The sequence below is a fragment of the Argopecten irradians genome, chromosome 8 (assembly GCF_041381155.1).
Source record: "Argopecten irradians isolate NY chromosome 8, Ai_NY, whole genome shotgun sequence".
Lineage (NCBI taxonomy): Eukaryota > Metazoa > Mollusca > Bivalvia > Pectinida > Pectinidae > Argopecten > Argopecten irradians.
In genome coordinates this window covers 39069825-39092760 of record NC_091141.1, presented here as the reverse complement: position 1 = coordinate 39092760, position 22936 = coordinate 39069825, and the positions used below count along the sequence as shown (strand labels likewise).

Below are 22936 nucleotides of genomic sequence, written 5' to 3'. Positions count from 1 at the left end.
CTTAAATGACATTAGCTGTTCAATTAACTTATAGTCATTTCACCATGACCTCTTCAATTTAGACATTTCACCATGACCTCCATATTTTAGTCATTTCACCATGACCATCATAATTTAGTCATTTCACCATGACTTCCTTAATTTAGTCATTTCACCATGACCTCCATGTTTTATTCATTTCACTATGACCTCTATATTTTAGTCACTTCACCATGACCTCTATATTTTATTCATTTCACTATGACCTCTATATTTTAGTCACTTCACCATGACCTCTATATTTTATTCATTTCACCATGACCTCCATATTTTAGTCACTTCACCATGACCTCCATATTTAAGTCACTTCAACATGACCTCTATATTTTAGTCACTTCACCATGACCTCCATATTTTAGTCACTTCAACATGACCTCTATATTTTAGTCACTTCACCATGACCTCTATATTTTAGTCACTTCAACATGACCTCTATATTTTAGTCACTTCACCATGACCTCTATATTTTAGTCACTTCACCATGACCTCCATATTTTAGTCGCTTCAACATGACCTCTATATTTTAGTCACTTCACCATGACCTCCATATTTAAGTCATTTTACCATGACCTCAATATCTTAGTCATTTCACCATGACCTCCATATTTTCTGATCCAAAATGACATTGTTTCAGCCCTTAATTACCTTCAGCTGGGATGGATGGACAGATGACTTATCAGGACTCGCCAAGTACGAGTACGAAGTTTACACCACACGTAACTCTCGAGGACTGTTGATAGAAAAGGAACTTATTCCTAATATGCCTGTTGTCATGCCGAACAGCCAGAGCTCGGTAAGACACCAGTTGTTAACAGTTTAACATCAGGGTGAATTTAAAAACTTATTCAATAAAACAAATAATTTCAAAAGTGAATTGTGCCCACAAAATAATTACATCACAATGGATACCTACCTGCAAGGGAGTTAATTCTGTAATATGCAAAGACAGAATAGTAATGGGAGGGGGTTAATGGTTAAGATGTTGGGACTAATACCACAAGCCCCCTACCTACAAATCACATGTTCAAATACCTTGTTGGGCAGTTACCCGCCACTGACTGCTGGTTGATGGTTTTTCTCCAGGTACTCCAGCTTCTCCAGCTTTCCACCACCTCCTAAACCTGAAACCTAAAACCTAAAAGTTATCATTTGAAGTTTTTCTTTTTCAGGCAAGCTTCACTCTTACATCTCCCGGAATGTATATGCTACTTCTACACGTCATTGACAATGCAGGAAATATCCAGAGTGCTAGAAAAGTGTTTCTATTTGACAATATGTCCGAAGTGGAAAAACAGTCTGGGAAATTTGCACGTGTCACTACAGCCTCGTCAAATACTAGTTACAACTGGGTTGTTGCAGATACCAACAATGTTGACATTACATGGACTGATCTGTTTATCAACGTGAGACACAAAAATAACCATTGGCTGAACGCTATTAGTGACTTCGTTGACATCAGCAACAATTACGATGACAGGTTTGGCAACAGAACAACAGCAGCCATAGACCATATACATGGTAGGATTACAATACTGTGAACCTGTTTTGTGATACAAGTAATTTCACGAAAGTTCAAGATTAATTCTCACAGATTCAAAACTTGAATTGAACTAAATTCATCTTAAAATGTTATCAAAATAAATTACAATTCACAGAGATAAACTTTGAGAATTAACCTCAATTTTGAAGGTAAATCACATGCAAAAAAAGTTAGTTTAAAGTATGCTAAAACTTGATTGCATTGAGATAAGTTTATTATAGTTATGTGACAATACAAGAATATCGGAATTTCAGCCCTAAAGTCTAAATAATAGTGAACTTTTGTTGCTGTGGTCGTGGTATGTTACAGTTAGCAGATCATAAATAATATCTTTAATGATATTTTAGGTATTGTTGACTTCTGGGTATCGTATGAGGTCTACACAAACAATGGAGCAATCAAAGATTCTCAGGTCCTGACCACCATCAAACCAAAGATTCACGATCAAGCTACGTCACTCACACTTGACTGGGCTGATGGGGACCAGCTTAACGTCACGGTACGCGCTATAGATGTCTTACAAAAATACGACGACGTGACCCTGACAGTTTTCAGGGATCATACTGCCCCAGTGGTTCAGGACTTGTGGCTAACTCGTGGAGATCGTACAAATCTGTCAGTCCATAGCTTGGAGGACTTCACAACAATGACGTAAGGGAAATTATTCAGTTTTACTTGTAACATGTATTTTCATTGGCTTAAAGATTTACTTTATCAACCCATAGAGAAAAAAATTGGTGTCGCCATGTCACTTCTGATTGGCTGATATAATTTCATAGAAGAAAAAAAAAATCCTAAAATGAACTTCAAAGTTTGATGAGATTATCTTTAGTTAACTGAATAACAAATAATTTGAATATATTTTTTATATTATGGAGATATAACACAAATCACCTTTGAACTCATTCACCCCTGAAATTCCCAAATGGACTATTCCATCGTTTGATCTAGAAGAATCTAAATGCGTCTATAGAGGTGAATGGGTAATAATAATCTATGTATTTGTTTTACAGGATTGAGTGGGAGACGTACGACTACCACAGCGGAATAGATAGTCTGTACTGGAAACTATTCGACAACTACACAAATACCGTCATAGAACATGGTCATGAGGATCTTATCTCACAACGAGAAGATGTATGTAACTTTTATAAGTTCATCTCACTATAAGAAGTCTTATTTACCTTTTATAAGTTAATTTTACAACAGGTATATGTATGTGTAGCATATTTAAATTGTAAAGTGTGTAACAGGGCGAGAGTAGTGTGCCGCAAGCCAGGCTCGAACCTGCTACCCCGCTGCTCTACCGCCTGAGCTAAAGAGAAATTCCCCCTAGTGTGCATCCTTGATATTCCAGGGGTTCCAATCACTTACGATCTCTTCAACCCTGGACTCATAGTAAAACTGGAGGCAACAGAACAGAACAGGTAATTAATTGAGTCCTTTGAAGTACATCAAACGAGTCGTATAACAGTACACTGTGGGTCTTTGATGTAGGGCGTAGCTCTCTCTGTATTCTTCAAAGGAATTTTTTGCTGGCCTGTGATTGGTCAAATGTTTTCCGACGAGCTGCCTTCAAATTTAATATGAGATAGTCCAGGGATGTAGAGATCGGAAGTGATCTGAACCCCTGGAGTATCGAGGATGCCTAGTATAAAGCTAGCAGGTGACCATAGTACTATAAAACCAGCAACACTACTCTCCCTTTTCAAACGTGTTTGCCCCCGAACAGAGACCATCCCAAATTCTGTCTCCAAGGAAGCCTCTCAATCTTGTATAGCTTTCGCTTGGAGTGGTCTTCAGCACCAAATGTAACAGGGTGACAGTAGTGTGCCGCCAGCTGGGCTCAAACACGCAACTCTGGACTTACTGGTCCACCGCTCTACGGACTGAGCTAAAGAATTCCCACTAGCGTGAAAGCAGAAGGCGACTGTATCACTATGTACAATTAAAACCTGCTACAATTGTGTACAGATAAAAAGCAGTATGGTCACCTTTAAGATTTGTTCCAGGGAATTTTTTTCTTAATACATTACTGTTGCTAATGTGACAGTTTAATCCCAATTGATTGTTCATTATCTCTTTTCTTTTGTTATATCCTTCCTGGAACAAAGTTAAAGGGTTATACAGGATTCAGGTTGTCTGTCTGTCCGTCTGTCTGTCTGTCAAAGACACAATGATTGACATACTACTCCTCCTAAAATACTGGAGGAATTTCAACAAAACATGCAGACAATAATCTTTATACAGGGTATATTGTATCCAGTATCGGAACTAGATACATTCACCTTTTTCAGAGTTATGCCCCTTTGTTACACAATAATGAAGTTGGACTCATGGATAATAGGTTTGATTCCTCACAAGTTCAGGATTATTGCTCCATTCACAACAGAGATATTTTAATTAAAAATGATGCAGAAGAAGCTGTGAATATAAATGTCTATTTGCTATGATAGTTTTTTAATTGATTGGGTCAATAATAGAATCTTTCCCTACCTAAAGGAATCAACAATGAAATCACAACCCGTACAGTAATTCATGAACGTACAACCTGAGTCTTGCTAATACTATAAATATCATTAATAAAATTTTAATATCAACTGCATCACAACACTGGAACCATTTTGTTTAATTAATCATTAATTAATTGACGTGCCGTTTTTTTGTAGGACCTCGCTGCCTGCCAGACTACCTATGGGGGAGAGCCTGGGGACTGTTACTGTACTCCGTTCCAGGGCTGTTTCCACAAACACTTCTCTATAAAGCCGGAAATCAAGGTAGGAGCCGGACTTATCGCGGACCATTCCTCGGGGAAACATGATTCAGACTACTTCATAGAGATACAGGTCACCAACATAGCCAACCTGGTCACCACACTGAGGAAAAAGGTATTAAGTTCCTGATATTACACATTTTCATCACATCACATTGGTATTCCTGTGTGATATCTTTAGATATATGTCACTTATATAACATTTCCTTGAGACTTTTTCTCTGAATTATGACAGTGGAACTGATTGTGCCTTTTAAATTGTTTAGTTTGCATTGCCAGCACAAGACTATATCCAGCTTCAGGGTGATAATAATTGACCTATTTTAATGCACTGACCTTGATGTTCTTTAAAATAAATCTAAATATTTAATCACAATGATCTGATTTTGATCTTGCTACTATGAGATGACCTTGACTTTGTTACAATGATGTGACCTTGACTTTATATAGTTAACTGACCATGACCTTGTTACAATCCCCTGACCTTGACTTTATATAGTTAAATGACATTGACCTTGTTACAATCCCCTGACCTTGACTTTATACAGTTAATTGACCTTGACCTTGTTACAATGTGTTGGCTTTGACTTTGCTACAATATATTGACCTTGACCTTGTAGATAACCATTGATATATCGCCTCCCCACACTGGAGTCGTACACGATGGAGTTCGAGGGTCACTGGAGGTTGATTATCAACAGTCACTGCACATACACGCACACTGGGAAGGATTTTTTGACAAAGAGAGCGGCGTAAAGATGTACTTGTACAAGTTTGCTTCTTCATGCCAAGATGCAGCAACTATGGTCCTGGACTCTGGTGACGCAAGTGTATGTACACTGTTCACTTTATTATTATGGCATTAAACTACATCATTGCATTCAATATGCGTTCATTAATAATCGCAAATTTTCGAGACTTAATTCGAAACAAAAATGATGCAGGGTAATGAAAATTTCAGGATAAAACACTTGCTTTGGAAAACTACTTTAACTCGAATTAGCTTCGAAAGTATAACACATACAGTTACATGTGTGAATGTTGTTTTTAGCTGACATTTTGAAAACTGTTTTGTTGTAGTATACAATGCAACAGCACTTTCGGAGTTTTAATTCTGTAAACTGAATTCATGTATATGGATTTATTATTTTAGAATTTCCTTGTATTATCTAGGTTGTAGAAACAACAGATACAGATGTCACATACACAGCTGGGGCCGAGGGCACATATTTTATAACCGTAGTGGCTTATAACCATGCTTTAGAACCCTCGACGCCGGTCTGCTCCGACGGAGTAACCGTTGACAGTGGAGTGACATCGGTCAGTGAGATTTCTGTGGCTACAGCGATGGTCAGGGGAGGACTGGTCACTGACTCTGGAGCTACAGCCGTGTGGATACTTGATACTGACCGCTCCATAAGGAAGCTCTCCACAGTCACACCAGCCTGTCTGTAAGGTTCTTTCCATGAAGCAGAATACTAGTCGTAAAAATACATCATCTGTTTTATTTGAAAGAACAAAAAGATATTCCAATTTAATTTTAAAGGTTTATAATTCAGTGTTTGGAGGGAGCAAAATAAAAATTCACAGAATAAAATTGAATGGAAATTTTATATATGTAATAGTGCAAGTATTGTGAAAGATATCAAAACTTTTGCGAATTTACTTTGGTCGCCAAATTAGCGAAAATAACTCGCATGTGAAAGAAATTTGGTTTACAGTATTGGCTGTGAAGTGAAAATTATTTTGACCATCTGAAACAACGATTACAGAAATGTGTTCCTATTGAACATATATGAAGTATTAATTTTCAACTGTTTATGCAGATTCGATGAAAGCTTACTGGATTATAAATATTTTTACTACACACAGTGCTAAAGCCACAGTGGTGGCAGACCTGGATCTGTTTCCGCGAACTCGCCATGACAATGGGACGGAGGTAGTCGTGGACGGAGACACGTTTTGTGACAACAGCACCGGCGCGCCTTCCCCTGTAGCGATAATGTTAAAGAAGACGTCGAGTCTTGCGGTGTCCTGGCTTGTTGAGGATTCTATAGGTGGAGTGTTTGACCATCAGTTTGGTCTGGCTACTACGGCACTTGGTAGTGCAGCTCCGGACTTACTGAGCTACGTCTCGACTAGACAGAACACACATATCACACTCCATCATGAGGATGTATCAACAGGCATGGAGTTCTTCATGGCCTTCAAAACCATCAGCAAAACTGAGACGGAAAACATTCAAGTGAGTATTGAAAAATTTTAAAAATTGAAATTCAGAAATGCTTTACATAGTAATGGTGAAAATATTCAAATTCCTCTCTCAAAACTTCTAAAATTATAAAATTGCCACCAAAATAACATTGTCTATGAAAACTTATTATTGTATGTAATTGAACTCTGGATTAATATATATTTTGCATGAGATTAAGATAAGAGGAAATAAATTGCCACAAGAAATGTTTCGAACATAAATACAATAGCACCATCAGTGACCAGGTAGCATCCGGCTAGTGTTCAGAGGTCCCAGGTTTGAATCCCAGTCTGGCTGCTACAATTATGATTACTTTGGTACCACTTATATAAGACTACCACTAAAACGGGGATAGGAAAAATAATTCTCCCAAAATATATACATTTACAGTAATGTCTAATATTCTTAATCTCTCTAGACACTTGGACCGTTCTTACTGGACACCACAGCCCCGACCTTCAGTGGAGCACTGACCACAACTCTGGTGGATGACCATCTGGTGACCACTTGGACGACCTCAGCTTTCATGGATACCGAGGAGTACTATGAGCTATTCTATATGTTTGCTATAGGTGAGAATAGTTCAAATGATAAGTTATCTTCTATTTTGTAATTTGTGTACACAAAAATTAAATATTTTGACAGTATATAAGTTATTAGTGTTGTATGTTTGTCTGTTCTAATGTCCACCTGTCTGCGATGCCTTTCCTTCAACAAACTTCAATATAGATAAAGTTCATATCACTAATGAAGATAAGTTTTGTTTAGATAACTATATATGTATTAATTACCCTTGTTAATTTTTTCTTAAGATGCTGCGGTGGTCGAGTGTTAAAAATATCCTAACATTTCACTACAAGCCCGCTATCACTGGGTCACAGGTTTGATTCCCATGTGGGGCAATTGTCAGACATTGAGCAGTAGTTTTCTCTGGGTACTCCGGCTTTCTTCCACCATTTAAACCTAGTACATCTTTATTAACGTTGGTTGTTAGTAAAACATTTAACTAATAGAAAAATCTAAAATTAGTATCAAATTATTGATTATATGCAATGCTCATTCAAGACTATGGTATTACATTCATTTTTATGGTTTAAAATATATGATTTGTTACATTTATTCTGACTGAATCTTGTATATTTTTCACATAAAGGACATAACCAGTATGGAACAGATGTCCAGCCGTATAAACCACTGACAGGGGGAGCCACCTGTACATTAAAACAAGATCCCGACTGTACCGCAGCCTCACTGGCCAAACTCGACTGGGACCTACACGGTCACCATACCTACTATGTCACAGTGAAGGCGGAGAACTCGGTCGGCCTGTTTGTGATGGCCACCTCCAACGCCTATATCCATGATGTACAACTGGCAGCCAAGGGGCTGGTCCTTGATGTAGATGTAGGGGTAAGTCTAATGTACATCAGAGTTTCACGATTATTCCTTAAGGAATTCCTTAACTCATATAACCCTAAAAACACATTTGGACTCTCCTAAATCAAGGACTAGAACAGTCCATTTTCAAATTGAAGGGTGAATGACCTAAGCCATTTTATCCAGTCCAACTCCTTTAACTCGTTCTACCCTGAAATTTCATAATAGACTAGTCTAGTAATTTCTTTAGATCAGTCTAAATGTGTCTTCAGGGGTAAATGAAAGCAGGCAAGCATTACAGAAGTTAAGAAAAAAGGAAAAAAGAACTTAAGTTAAGGAGCCTTACTAAAAATATTTAATGCTTTCCTTTGGAAAATTTTATGTCAGAGAATTCCTTAAAGTTAAGGAATGGTTGTGAGGGGGCCCTGGGTATCAAATTTACACTGTAGGTTTGTCTGATCTTGGGAACTGATAATCATAATCTTTCTTTCATGAGAAAAAAAAATCGTTAAAAAAAGTGATACAGATCTCTCCTCTTGAACATATTGCATTCTTTTCTAAATTCTTGTGAATTTACAATTCTGTTCCAAGTCTTTCTAAATTGATTTGAATTCATTATCATTTTCGACAATAAGCTTTGTATATCCTAACAAAAAGAAGAGTATGATTGCGCTCATCTTTTTATGGTTTATAAACGTGAGTTTAGAGATTTAGTTATATTTCTTTGACATTTTTGGTACTGATTATTGAGCATTCTTTTTTTACAGAGTGACAAAGACAGGGTGCCCTTCACTGTAAGTAAAAATGAACTAAGTTGCCTCTTAATACTTGCTTTACCATTCATATGCTTATGAAATCTAACTGAAAGCAATTTAATAGAAATGAATACTGTTTCCAGTAGGTGCCATTGCTTACATTTTTTTCAGAATTATACATAAAGGATTTAAAAAATGAGCCATGTGAGATGATTGGTGTTAAGAAGAAGCAATACAGTGAAATTTTCATGGAAAAAATGTCTTTTGAATTAAAAGTAATTCACTGCTGAGGTCTATTGAATGAAAAAAAAAACGCAGATAAGTTTGGTGACAATAATGTCAACTTCATAGGATTTTATTTATAGTAAGTTACAGATTAATTGGATGTTTCAACTTTTCAATGACATTATGTTGTAGGATATTGAGGACTCAGACTTTCAGACTGACCAGAGTAGATTACAGGCTCGATGGCTAAATTTTGACCACCCTCACCTGGACATCACTTACCGAATCTCTATCGGTACAACATCAGGGGGATCAGAGATATATGGCCCTGCTAGTGTAGCATCTAACCACAGCTTTGAACAAACAGGGCTAAGTCTCGTACTGTGGCAGGTAAGGGAGACAATCTGGTATTATATAGTCATGAATTCTGGTGGGAAGGAGAGATAATCTTTTATTGTATAGTAATGTGTTCTAGTGGAAAGGGAGACAATCTGGTACCATAGAGTAATGTGTTCTTGTGGGAAGGGACAATCTGGTACCATAGAGTAATGTGTTCTGGTGGAAAGGGAGACAATCTGGTACTGTAGATTAATGTGTTCTGGTGGAAAGGGAGATAATCTGGTACCATAGAGTAATGTGTTCTGGTGGAAAGGGAGATAATCTGGTACCATAGATTAATGTGTTCTGGTGGAAAGGGAGACAATCTGGTACTATAGAGTAATGTGTTCTCCTGGGAAGGGAGGTAATCTGGTACCATAGAGATATGTATTCTGGAGTGAAGGGAGACAATCTGGTATTATATAGTCATGTGTTCTGGTGGGAAGGAAGACAATCTGGTACCATAGAGTAATGTGTTCTGGTGGGACGGGGGATAATCTGATACCATAGAGTAATGTGTTCATGTTGAAAGGAAGATAATCTAGTATTATATAGTCATGCGTTCTGGTGGGAAGGGAGAAAATATAGTATTATAGAGTAATGTGTTGTGGTGGAAAGGGAGATAATCTGGTATTATATAGTCATGTGTTCTGGTGGAAAGGGAGAAAATCTGGTACCATAGAGTAATGTGTTCTGGTGGAAAGGGAGATAATCTGGTACCATAGATTAATGTGTTCTGGTGGGAAGGGAGATAATCTGATACCATAGAGTAATGTGTTCATGTTGAAAGGAAGATAATCTGGTATTATATAGTCATGCGTTCTGGTGCGAAGGGAGAAAATCTGGTACCATAGAGTAATGTGTTCTGATGGAAAGGGAGATAATCTGGTATTATATAGTCATGTGTTCTGGTGGAAAGAGAGACAATCTGATACCATAGAGTAATGTGTTCTGGTGGAAAGGGAGATAATCTGGTGTTATATAGTCATGTGTTCTGGTGGGAAGGTAGAAAATCTGGTACCATAGAGTAATGTGTTCTGGTGGAAAGGGAAATAATCTTGTATTATATAGTAATATGTTCTGGTGTGAAGGGAGACAATCTGGTACAACCTAGTCATGTATTCTGGTAGGCAAGGGAGATAATATAATATGGTTATTAATGTACCCTGGTAGGGAAGGGAGACAACTTATAAAAAAATAATCCCAATCTCGGGACATTAAGGGTTACAATCTGATACAAATTAATCTTATTTTCTGGTGGGAAGGGAGACAATCTAATACAAAGTAGTCTTATTTTCTGGTGAGAAGGGAGACAATCTAATACCTATTAATCTTGTTTTCTAATGGGAAGGGAGACAATCTGATACAAACTGATCTTGTATTCTGGTGTAAAGGGAGACAATCTAGTATGACTTAGTCATGTACTCTGCTGGGAAGGGAGACAATTTAGAATGACTTAGTACTGGTGGTAAGGTGAAAATCGTATTCAAATTTATCTTGATTTCTGGTGGGGAACTTGATCTCTGGTGGGAAGGGAGACAATCTAGAATGACTTAGTCCTGCATAATGGTAAGGTGACAATCTGATACAAGGGAAGATAGGAAGGGAGATATTCTAGAATGATTTAGTGCTGGAGCCAACGGAGATAATATGATACAAATAAATTTCTTTTTCTGTTGAGAAGGGAGACAATATGTTTTATACTCTGGTAGGTAAGGGAGACAACTTGATACGAATGAGTCACTACTACTGAAGACTTCAACACTACATGATATACACTGTGGTTTGTGTTACAGACTTACTACTTTACAGTGGAGGCCGTGACCACGGTGGGCACAGTAAGTGTAACATCAGATGGTGTCACAGTCGTACAGGAGGGAGCAGTGGTGGCCGGAGTCAACGTGTACGACGGCAAACCATGCAACTTTACTGGTAAGTTACACTCTTTTTTTTTCTTTTTTTTTTCAAGAACTACATGTATTCACTTCAGAAACACCCATGTATGCATTTGTACATAATGTAGATATATGTTTCTGGTTACATGTATATGTATTTTTATGACAGAAACTGCCAAATTATTTACAAATTTGCATGTCGAGAAAGAACAATGCAAATGTAATGCACAATGTCAGGAATTTAAAATTTCTGATTGTTGCTAGATTTCAGATACCAATTCTTTGTGAATTTTGGTCAATATCGATCATTATATGATACCAATAATGATAATCTATATGACCGATAAATGTACTGTTGAAGATTGTTTATATAACATGTGTCAACATAGCTTAAAAAGAAGAGAAACACGTACGTTACAACTATAAATGAATTGTGTATTATATAATTCAAACTCTTAAAATTTTTTTTCTGTTTTTTTTACCTCCCCCTCTCTAATATGATGGTAAGTTACACTCAACCTACTGTATAAACTAAAGCTATAGCTGATAAATTTTGCTGAGAAGATATTTTCAATATTTTATGGGAATTAATTTTGATATTTTTGTTTTCATTTCAGTTGATAATGGTACATTGTTCCATCACCATGGGGAAGTAAGTATTAATATTTTACTTCATGTGAACGTTTCAATTATTGTGATTTAGTTCATTGTGTTTTATAGGATATTTGTTAATTAGATGAAATACAATCCACTGATTAGCAAACCCTATAATACAATATGCTTAATGAGATACCCTGCTTAACACCCCTGTCATACAACCCCCTCCTAAATCAGACAATTAAAGCTTACAATTTCAGTTCTATATAGTTGACTTGTACTGTATTTCCGGACAATAAACCGCACCTGTGTATAAGCCGCAGAGGCCTTTTTTACGATTTTTTCAGGTTTTGTACACGTATAAGACGCACCGTTAGATAAGCCGCACCCAAAAGTTAGGCCCATGCACCCACGTAACCATCTGTGTATACGATCAGAAACATGTTTCTAATACGATCGATCTCTAATGAAGTATACGGTAATGCTTATCGATCGTTTAGAATCATGTATATATATACCAGGTAATGACATGGCTATGAAGATCAGTTTCTTTGTTCTTTGTTTCTTGGTTGGTTTAGGTTTGTATGTATTAGTTGATGGTACATGCTGTAGCTAGCTTTATATATTGTAGGTTGGTGGTTTTTCTGTGTGTACTTTATGTGTCCGCCACCAAAAGTAACTTGTTCTGAAATGGCTGTAATTGTTTATAGATTATTTCAGCATAAAACAATATAGGAAGATAATGTTGACGTGAAAATATTGTATTTATTGACAATGAACACCTCAGATACTAAAGCAAGAACTCTATATTTATATATAATTAATTTTCTCTTTGTTTCTGGCTTTCTGATTGGCCTATTCATTTTTTTTCAATCCACGATAAAAAAAAAAAAATCCGAGAATGGCACGGAAAACCAACGTTATCGTGATGTCACAATAGAAACATTGACCTTGTGTATTGATTTGGAAAAAATAATCCCTTGGAAAAAATCAATGGAATCGTACGTGTAAACGTATTTCATTTTATAAAGTAGCATGGAAAATAAATTATAAGCATTGAAGTCAATATTTTTTTATTTCATCGGTTCATGAAATAAATTTTGTTTGTCGGAATATTTATGATATTATAATCATTGTATAACATTATCAAATCTTTCTTGTGTAGGATAATCGTGTTCGCTGTGACTTGGAGCAGGACTTTCAGTCTTCTCTGAGTACCATACAGGCCTATTGGACCATCCCTCCAGCCATACAGTACTATACCCCAGACGCCCACTGGGCCATCGAAGAGGAGGACGCAGCAGGGGGAGGTAACTCTGACTAGGGATAGAATTTGGACTTATTGTATTGTAATGAACGACAATGATAAAAATTACACATCAGAAATCAGCTTTTTTGTGCAGATAACCAAAAATAATTAAAATTAGAACATTTTGATTCAATGACAAGCTCTATACACAGGGAGATATGAGAGCAATTTTGATCTTGAGCATTGCTAGTTGAAATGTATTCCTGAAAATCTTGACAATAATTGACTTTTTACTGAAACCTGAGCTGTTGATTATTTTCTCAGGTATATGGACAGTGATACGTGATTTTGAACACCTGTCCACATCCTACGAAGCAGAGGTAAATGACCTTTCACTTTTACCTGGAAGATCGTACCGTGTGGCATTAAAACTGTGTGCCGGTCTGATCTGTTACGCTCCGATATATACCGACGGTGTCCTGGTCCTTGCTAATCCACCGGTCACTGGCAATCTGATGGTCACTCACCTCAATACTACGATGGCTGGCGGGGTGGAGAAGGTATGTCCATCAATACTTGTTTACAAAGTGGGTCAATGTGGCGTCTTAACAGCGTTAAATAACTATCTGTCACTTAGATGACAGAGCATGTTTGTTCTTTGTCTCGGTACACAGAGCCATTGGAACAAGGTTGGATTCCTGAGCCAAAGAAGCCGCTTAGCCACACTGTCCCACTCCGTTTAAACAGCTGAAAATACATGCTGAATTCTGGGTCCCTTTCTTGAAATGGACAAGGCATGCCTAGATTTTATATTTATTTTTGAAAAGGTTTTTTCTTTCCTATTTCAAATTTTCCACATTTCAAGAAAGTTATTGTAATATACCTTCCCATAAAAAAGTGATTTGACATGGATATTTTAATTTTTCCCATACCAAGCAGTATATCAAAACTGGTTAATATTAGTTAATATATAAAGGAAGATTTCTCTTGTGTTGTAGCTGATGGTACAGATGGACCAATTTTTTGACCCTGACATTTCTGATAATACAGCTAAATTTGACGCCATGGACAAGTACGAATGGGCAATAACTGACGACTCAACCAAAGGAAAGATCTTCACAAAATGGATAGATTTAGACACATTCACTGTTAGTGGCAGCAAGGTAAAAACTGATTAAGCAAATGTAATGTCTATATCTCACTTGAGAGTAAAGATTAACTCTATCGATACTCTACAATATTTTCTATCACTAATAGTTTCAGGCATTCTTCAGACGATTCCTTTATTGACTTGGTTACATGATGACATCATAAATTATTACCGTAATAATGTGCAATAAAGTTAACTTATTAAAAAAGTAGTAATTATATACCATATAGCCAGTTATTTTAGTGGGTCAAAAATTTTGCGATTTCGACCTAAAACTGAAAAATGAAATTTTTTAATCAATTAAAACTTTACGATTTGGCTTGACCAACCCATGGATCAAAATTTCACATCCATGGCAACGACCTGCAAAATTGCAAAAATATCATCCCTGAGAAAATAGCCAATTAAAAGGAAGCTTTGTAGAAAAAAAATTATCGTAAGGGATTACTGATCCATTTGTCATGGGAAATAATTATTACTCAATTAAGGATATAATGCTTAAAAGCTACCTTTTTAATCTACAGATGACCTTTGAACTGACCTTGATGGGTGTGATGGACTTTTCAAGATGTAAGCGTTTTTCTGTGCGTGGCTACAACAAAGCTAAGATCTGGTCCGTGGTATCGAGGGAGGTCAAGGACTGTGCGGCCTTCGACCCAATCCTAATTAAACCTAACACTATCATTGATGCAGTGGGCGAGCAGAAATACGACGATAGTAAGTGTGGTCTCTTAATTCTGAATACAAATATAATGTTTCTCAAAAATGAGATCTGACATATTCCTTTTGTTTTAAAACTGCAGATTTCTTATCAAATATGTTTTGAAACATCAATCTTTGGGGAGGGTAGTCATAATTCATATGGCAGAGTTCGGAGAAACTTATTTGGTATCAAGGGAGTAGGCACCAAAAGACTGAAATTTTACTTGAAAACTCTACTCCTCTCCAATTCCTGCTCGGATAGCAAAACGATTTAATGAGAAACATTTGTCAGGGAGGGAAATTGTGTTCTATATTAATGAAGTAATATTTTAATCATATGAAATAACATTCATCAAAATCATAAGGCTGGTTTAATGCCTGGGTACATAGATACAGGAAAAAATTTTGATTATAATTAGTTTGCTTTTATCCCATATTTTTTTTACAATTGTACTTAACCTGTTTTTGGTGTCATTTTCTTTAAATTCACTATTGATATCTAAGAATGGGCTACTGGTTTTAGGAAATGCGGACTCCTATGAGAATAAATTGATTCTTGTTTAAAATATCAATAATGTTATCATTTTCAGTATATGATTATGATTATGACAATTTGATAACCATTTGAGTAAATCAAAATAAATTATATACAAATGTATTGTAATTATAGCTGGTGCCCTGAAGAATGGCTACGGTGAAGAAATATTTCTCAAGTTGAATGATATATGGAAGAAAAGAGATGTGGATTATACGCCATACTCTAACATCCTGTCGGCTGTCTGGCCTGACTTGCGTCATCGTAACTACACCTACGCCGTACTGAATGGAGAAGCCGTGGACGTGACATCGTACTACCTCCCGACAAATCTCCTTAGTTTACCAGATCCGTGTTCACATCCTCATAGTATCTACTGTGGAAATACAGGTAAATGTCAATATAATACAATAAACAAGTAAAACTGTTATAGCTTTCTTATGAGGTTGATATATTGATTTATTAACCTGGAAAATACTGTAAATTAACTTTCTTTCACATGCAATTTATTTGTGAGAATTTCGGGGTCGAGGTAAATCAATTTTATCTCCTTAAATCTTTCACAATTCTTGCACAGTTAAATTAACAAAAAAATTTCCATTCAAACTTAAATAAACCTCAAAAATGGTTTGAAATAGGAATCACAAAATTTAGTAGCAGTGAAAGATAGTTGTTTTACATTACATCTTTTTTGTACTTATTTTGTCCAACAGCAGTAATAGATACAGACAAAAACTTTCTAATCATGCACATTATTTCTTATACTCATTATCATTCTAATCATTTTCATTTACACTTAGGAGCTCATACTTATCAATCATAGTCGATCCTCATCAATATACTCAAAATTATCATTCTCATCAGTCAAAGCCATTCATCATCATTTTCACCAATCAAATCCTTTAATCGTTCGCATTCACTCATAATTTTTAATAATTATTTTCATCGCTCATCATCATGGCCATCCGTCATTATTGCTATAATCGCTCATCCTCATCCTCATCACCATTATCATCATCATCATCATCATCATCACGTCGGCTTCATCATCATCATCACCACCACCATCATCATCATCATCGTCGTCGTCGTCGGCGTCATCATCATCATCATCATCATCATCATCATCATCATCATCATCATCACCATCATCATCATCATCATCATCATCATCATCTCATCCTCATCATCATCATCTTCTCATCCTCATCACCATCATCATCATCATCATTATCATCATAATCATCATCCTCATTACCATTATAATTTATCACAATCGTCATAATAACTAATCCTCATTTTTATAGTCATTACATTATATATTGACAACAGAGTTTTTCAATTTTAAATAAAATTGGAAAAAAATCTTTCCATACACACTGGACTAACTGCTTCCATAAGCAACTGCAAAATTGAATAAATTTCATACAGCATTACTGAGGTGTATTTTCTTTATAGATAAGGAATATGTGAACATCATGTTTAGTCCGGGGGTTCTCCAGCACGGATCACGGTATATTGTATGTCTACACGCTGACAGTACAATCATACAGCAGGAGAAGGGATATGTGCCACTCCCGGACGTCAGTGAGTGTAGTGACGGCGTGGTAGTCGACCTGACTCCACCCACCGCTGGTAATGTGTGGATCGGACACGTCCCTGGCAAAGTGTACCAGGTAAAATGTTACATTCTCTCACCTCCTCTAGAGTCCATTCTCTATCTTCCTTCTCCCTTTTTCTCTCCTCCATGTCTCCTCCACACAGCTATCATCCTTCAGCTCCCTGTCTTCTCTTTCCCTTTCCTCTCTCCTCTTCCCCATCCCTCTCTTCTCATCCTCTTCTCCCTCTCCCTTTTTCATCTCCCTGTCTCCTGCTTCACCTCTTCTCCCTCTCTATCTCCTCCTTCCTCTTCCCTTCTCAACCTTCTCTTACATGTCTCCTCCCTACCTCTCTTGTCCTTCATCTCCTTCCCCCATTGCCATCTCTCCTCGTCCCCTTTCTCCTTCTTCCCTCTACCCAGTTTTTGGCAATTTGTGTTTAAAGTTTAAAAGACGAAGCAATACAACATCACGTTTGATATTGTATTGTCATGTATTTCCTCTAGTTTAATATACACAACAATTTAGTTAATAGTGATGTGAGGTTTTGTGAATTGTATCAATAAAAATGTTATGAAAATCATAAAGAAATAAAAATGTCAAAAATTTGCATATAGCCTTTCATTTAGTAATATATAAACCGGTATTTCCTTTGCAGACATCACTTTCAGATATATATGTGAACTGGGAAACGTTTGTGGATGTAGAGGAGTTGAGCAGTACATCCCATTCCACAGGAATCCAGGCTTACAACGTCAGCATAGGTAAGGCCTTTAGCATTAGACCTTGACCGGAAGGGTTGTATTGCTTGGTGTCTTCGACAGCATGCTTCAGTGATATAGCACTATAAAAAGGTCAACAGTTTCACAATACAAGATGATATAACACGAATATACCGCAGTCTCCCAAAACATGCACCTGTATTACATACTGCATACATGGGAGGTCGTCCTTACATGACTCTGACTGTTAATAGGACATTGAAATAATTAAACAAACAAACAAACCTCTAACCTACAGGGAACTATATATAAAAATAGAACTCAACGACCTTCCTCAAGTGCCGTCGCCATTTCATGATGGCTTTTCAGGAATATAAATAATACATATATAGTAATTTTTGATCGGATGGGGTAGTTATTAAGTTGTTCGCCTTTCACATTGCTGGCCGGTATGGTAAGGATGTGAAAAAGTCGGGGTCACCCATAGCCGGTTTACATCCATGCCATCAAAAGTGATTTGTATAAGTCGGAAAGCTTATTTTGCAATCTAAGTAAAATAAAGTTTATAGTTTGTTGTATAACAATGTGTCTCTGTACACTGCTTATACCAACCATTTAGGAGCTTACAAGTTTTCTCCTATTACAACTTTTACCTTCCACAATATGGCCCCTACCCATTCAGTACAACAAGTATGATAATTATAGGATTTTAAACGAGTGTTCGTTTCACATGAAATTTTGTGAAATGAGTCTAAGAAGTTTTTTTATTTTTATGAGCTTTGGCGAGCAAAATATAAATCTTGAAGACGAGTTTCATAAAATCCTACGTGATATGAACACGAAGGAGGGGTATCATACATTGGGCCGTTTTACGACAAAATCACTTTCATTTTCCAAATATTCGATAGCTTGAGATTGATGTCCACAGCATGTGGACTTTAATATGATTTATTTAAGATGAATAGATCCTAGGTCTCAGGGACTGAGTGACGGGCATAAATCATGTCGTATTCAATGAATGTTATCGTCTGTCAACTAAACATCTTCTGCTTTTCCGTGTTTAAAGCAGGTTTTGAAGCTATTTATGTTTGATTTATGTTTTATGTACTGCAAGTAGAATGTTAAAAATGTAAATGTTGTCCATTCGTGATCGAAAAGGCGACATGTTGGACTTTAATCTCATGGCTACTATGATGAAAATATATTGGATTTGTGTCTCATGCTAAACAGACATTTTCAAGAACACTTTCTGTCACTGCAAACCAATTTTGTTGTAAAGAATTACACTTTCACACTGTAACCAAATGTTGAATACATGATGTTCTTGCTGGAGCCATGAGATAAACATATCATTTTTAGTAGCCTTTTACAATATCATGCAATGGGGCAGCAGACACAATTCAAATATCCTCTTTGCAAGGTAGATGCTTGAGATTCACATAAATCAAAGCTGCTTAAATATGGAAAAACCAGAAGATGTTTAGCTGACAGACCATACCGATCATTGAATATGACCAAATTTGTTCCTATTAGCCAGCCAATGTGACCCTAGGGTACAATAATCTTATCCAGGTCATGTCAAGATCCATATTCATTTCTAAACATCAATATCAAGCTATCAAATGGTTGAATGATAAAAGTATTTTGATCTAGGTAGCCACGATATTAAGATACCAAAAGAGGGATATCAAGTTTGGCCAATTTTACGGCCACTCAAAATATTTTGCATAAAGATACCTTAGGGTCAGCAGCATATTGTGTGCTATGCTGATATTAAGTGGGCTCATTGTAAATTCATGGGTCAAAGGTCAAACGTTGAAAATTGACGTTTTCAGTGTTAAAGTCCTAATTAATTGAATATAGAAATAATGTTTTGCAGTTTTTGCCTACAAATCATGGGTTTGTGGAGTTCAGTCCAGAAGTTTGGAAAATTGAAAAATTAGGTCATAGTGACCTAGTTCAGCATTTGTCCTATTTTAGCATTAAAAAGGTAATTTGCTGAAAAAATTACAACGATTTGATTGCATGATAAAGTACTACTAAGTGAACTACTTGATGTGGTCACATGTGTAAACTAAGTCATATCCAATGAATGGTGTCATCTAATCATTAAGCATCCTGTTTTCCCATGTTTAAAACACGATAGTTGAGATACCTACATTGAAGGTATATTGTTGGAATTTTGTTAATGATCAGCTGCAATCGTAAAAGAGGATGCTAATTGTGTTGTTACCCAGATCAAAAAAAATTATTATAACAAACTCCAAAACTGTTCAAAACTCCAGAGTAGTGTTTAGCACTCTATTTCGTTATTTCGTTTTGGACACGATATACTTCAGATGAATGCATCATAGGTTCAAACCAACTGGGTGACAGGGATAAATAAGGGCACATTCAATAAATTGTAACTTCTAAACTAAGTATTTTCTGGATTGTCCATGTTAAGTGTAACACCTACATTGCAAGCAGGCCGATAGATTTGTGTGTGTTATATCATTGCAAATCATAAAAGGCGATTAAATCTTGGATCTTAATTCTCTTGGCTTTCTAGATCAAAATATATTAGGTTCTATCTCGAACATCTTATATAAGGATTCTTTCTCAGAAAAACTGTTTGTCACTGCAAACCAGTTTTCTTTAATAAAATACACTGTCACAGTGAATACAGGTGGGATGTTAGAATTGTTTCTGCTGGTCCTATTACATGATCGTAAAAGGCGACTAAATTTAGGATCAAATCTCTTTCGTAACGTCTCCTATGCCACCCCTGTGAGGTAGACTCTAGGTTCTGTCCCATGGCAGAGACACACCATAGTCTATAAAAGTGGTAGCTTCTGCTCCTGCTTTGCGCTCGGCATAACGGGAGTGGGACGACTGGTTTGCCGGTTATAAGTATTCTGTGACCGGGTGGGATATGCCGCATCTGTTTGGTGGCATGCTGAATTGATATATCACTATTTAATAGGGCAAGAGTTCCACTATACAAGAAGACAACATGAATATACCGCAGTTTCCCCAAATATGCACCTTGCATTTTACACACGTAAGACACCGCATACACGGAAGGTCGTCTTTGACTGTTAATAAAACTTTTATTTAATAAACCAAACCAAAGTCCCCGTTGACTGATGGAGATGAAGGTGTTTAATAATGTGACGTATTATTTCTGTACAGGGACAACGGCAGGAGGAAATGATTTAGTCGACTTTACTGATGTAGGAACAGCCAATCACATTGCTTTCCATGGCTTACAACTGAAGAACGGCCAGGTGTACTACGCTACAGTTACAGGTACATATACATCTCCATATGTAGTCATATTGGTGGAATTGGATCGATTGGAAGCCAGTTGTAATTTGTATGTGTTATACAAAATCAATTCTCTATTTCACAATCAATTGCATTTCGTTTCCAATACATCATAAGATATCTCCCGAGTCAATAATGTAAAAAGAAAAGGAAACAAATAGGTTCATGTTACGGTAGTAATTAGAAATCTTATTGAAATTTTTGGGACAATTATTTGAAAACCTTTGGATACTCTTATTTCTTTTAATTCGTTTTTTAGCCATAAGTATAATGAACTACAACTTAATAATATACCGTATTACTAGTTGTACATGTATCTTTTGCTGTAGCGATGGACTTTGTCGGAAGGACCACAACGCAGATAAGTCCCGCAGTTTACGTGGATGTGACTCCGCCCCTAAAAAGTGACAAACCAATCATCATCGATCGGCACTTTAATTCACGAACAGGAGTAAGAGCTTGGTGAGATGGTTTTTCCTGATTTTTTGTGTTTTCTCTGTCATTCATAATCTATCCAATTCCCTCTCCTATGTATACTATACGATGTGATTGAGGCCTATGAGGGTTAATGTAATTAATTACTGAGTGGTAGTTTCTGCTCCTGCTTAGCGCTCAGCAAAACGGGAGTGGGACGACTGGTTCACTCGTTGTCAGTATAATGTGACCGGGTGGGGTGTGTTGCTTGGTGTCTTCGACGACATGCTTCAGTGTTACAGCACTATAAAGAGGGCAACAGTTCCATTATACAAGAAGACACAGCATGAACATACTGCAGTCTCCCAAAACATGCACCTCTCACAACATATACGCAACACACTACATACATGTGAGGCCGTCCTTACATGACCATAGTTGTTAATAGGACGTTGAAATAATCGAACAAACAAACAAACCACTCATGAAAAGATAAGGGGAAGAAAAAGATTGTATAACTGGTAGCCCTGTGCCAAAAATGGATGTGAATTTATGATAAATAACTGTACAGAAGGCAAACTTTTAGTTTTCTGTGAAGGATCATTCTTGCAAACTTAAGTTGCCATATGATATGTATGAAAAATTCCATTTTAGTCACACTATTTTAAGAAAACAATATACATGAAGTTGCTGAGATCTATTCAAAATAACATGAAGTCTGTAGAACAAAGAATAATGCATTAATAACACCCAGGCATGAAATAAAACACTTTTTCATATGTTAAATATAACGGATAGGGATACTCTGCTATTGGGACCTCAAAATTTACATAACTGTCAGCAAGCCTCTTCTTGCCACATTTTGTGCCCATATTGAGTAAGTTTTTCCATCCTTCATATACACATAGCAGTTTATCAGCCATTGATACAATGTGTTTGATGTACGCTTACAGTTGGACGGAAGTGTTCAGTGACCTTGAGAGTGGAATAGAGAAGTACATGTGGGCTGTTGGGTCAGAACCAGGTTATGACGATATAATGGCCTACACCGATGTCGGAGATGTCCTATGTGCCGTACAGGACGAGAATAATGTCTTAGAATTCCATGAAGGACATGCTTACTATATATCAGTCAAGGTAAGGATATTTTTTTACATTCAAAAGGATAGCAGTCAATAGAATATCAACTAGTGCTGATATTCAAGATTATATCGGGTTTCTTTGAGATATTTGTTGACAATTACATCTACTTCTACTTTCCACCAGTAACTTCCCTCCTTCATTAAAGGTGAAGATTTATGCAAGGTTGAATATGTGCGTAGGCTGGTATGAGTAATATTGATTATAATATTATAAGATTATTAATATTGTGGTATTATTTTCGGAAGGAGTTTCCCTTCCGTGCAGTTGTTTTGCAAGATAAG

The 22936-nt window shown here is 36.6% G+C and overlaps 1 protein-coding gene across 3 annotated transcripts in view; it reads left to right on the top strand.

Annotated features, from left to right (window-relative positions):
- The window catches only part of LOC138330326 (uncharacterized), a 69462-nt gene that overhangs the window by 27077 nt on the left and 19449 nt on the right, over positions 1-22936 (top strand). For all 3 annotated transcript variants that reach the window (XM_069277867.1, XM_069277869.1, XM_069277868.1), the window contains exons 10-33: positions 674-832; positions 1209-1557; positions 1927-2230; positions 2593-2716; positions 4249-4467; positions 4973-5182; positions 5526-5803; positions 6225-6597; positions 7025-7178; positions 7760-8016; positions 8751-8777; positions 9156-9353; positions 11138-11273; positions 11854-11888; positions 12999-13143; positions 13407-13642; positions 14081-14245; positions 14757-14949; positions 15605-15859; positions 16928-17145; positions 17726-17831; positions 20964-21080; positions 21428-21560; positions 22466-22649. In XM_069277867.1, coding sequence (XP_069133968.1) covers positions 674-832; positions 1209-1557; positions 1927-2230; positions 2593-2716; positions 4249-4467; positions 4973-5182; positions 5526-5803; positions 6225-6597; positions 7025-7178; positions 7760-8016; positions 8751-8777; positions 9156-9353; positions 11138-11273; positions 11854-11888; positions 12999-13143; positions 13407-13642; positions 14081-14245; positions 14757-14949; positions 15605-15859; positions 16928-17145; positions 17726-17831; positions 20964-21080; positions 21428-21560; positions 22466-22649 — 4575 coding nt within the window. The remainder of the gene's footprint in view (positions 1-673; positions 833-1208; positions 1558-1926; positions 2231-2592; positions 2717-4248; positions 4468-4972; positions 5183-5525; positions 5804-6224; positions 6598-7024; positions 7179-7759; positions 8017-8750; positions 8778-9155; positions 9354-11137; positions 11274-11853; positions 11889-12998; positions 13144-13406; positions 13643-14080; positions 14246-14756; positions 14950-15604; positions 15860-16927; positions 17146-17725; positions 17832-20963; positions 21081-21427; positions 21561-22465; positions 22650-22936) is intronic.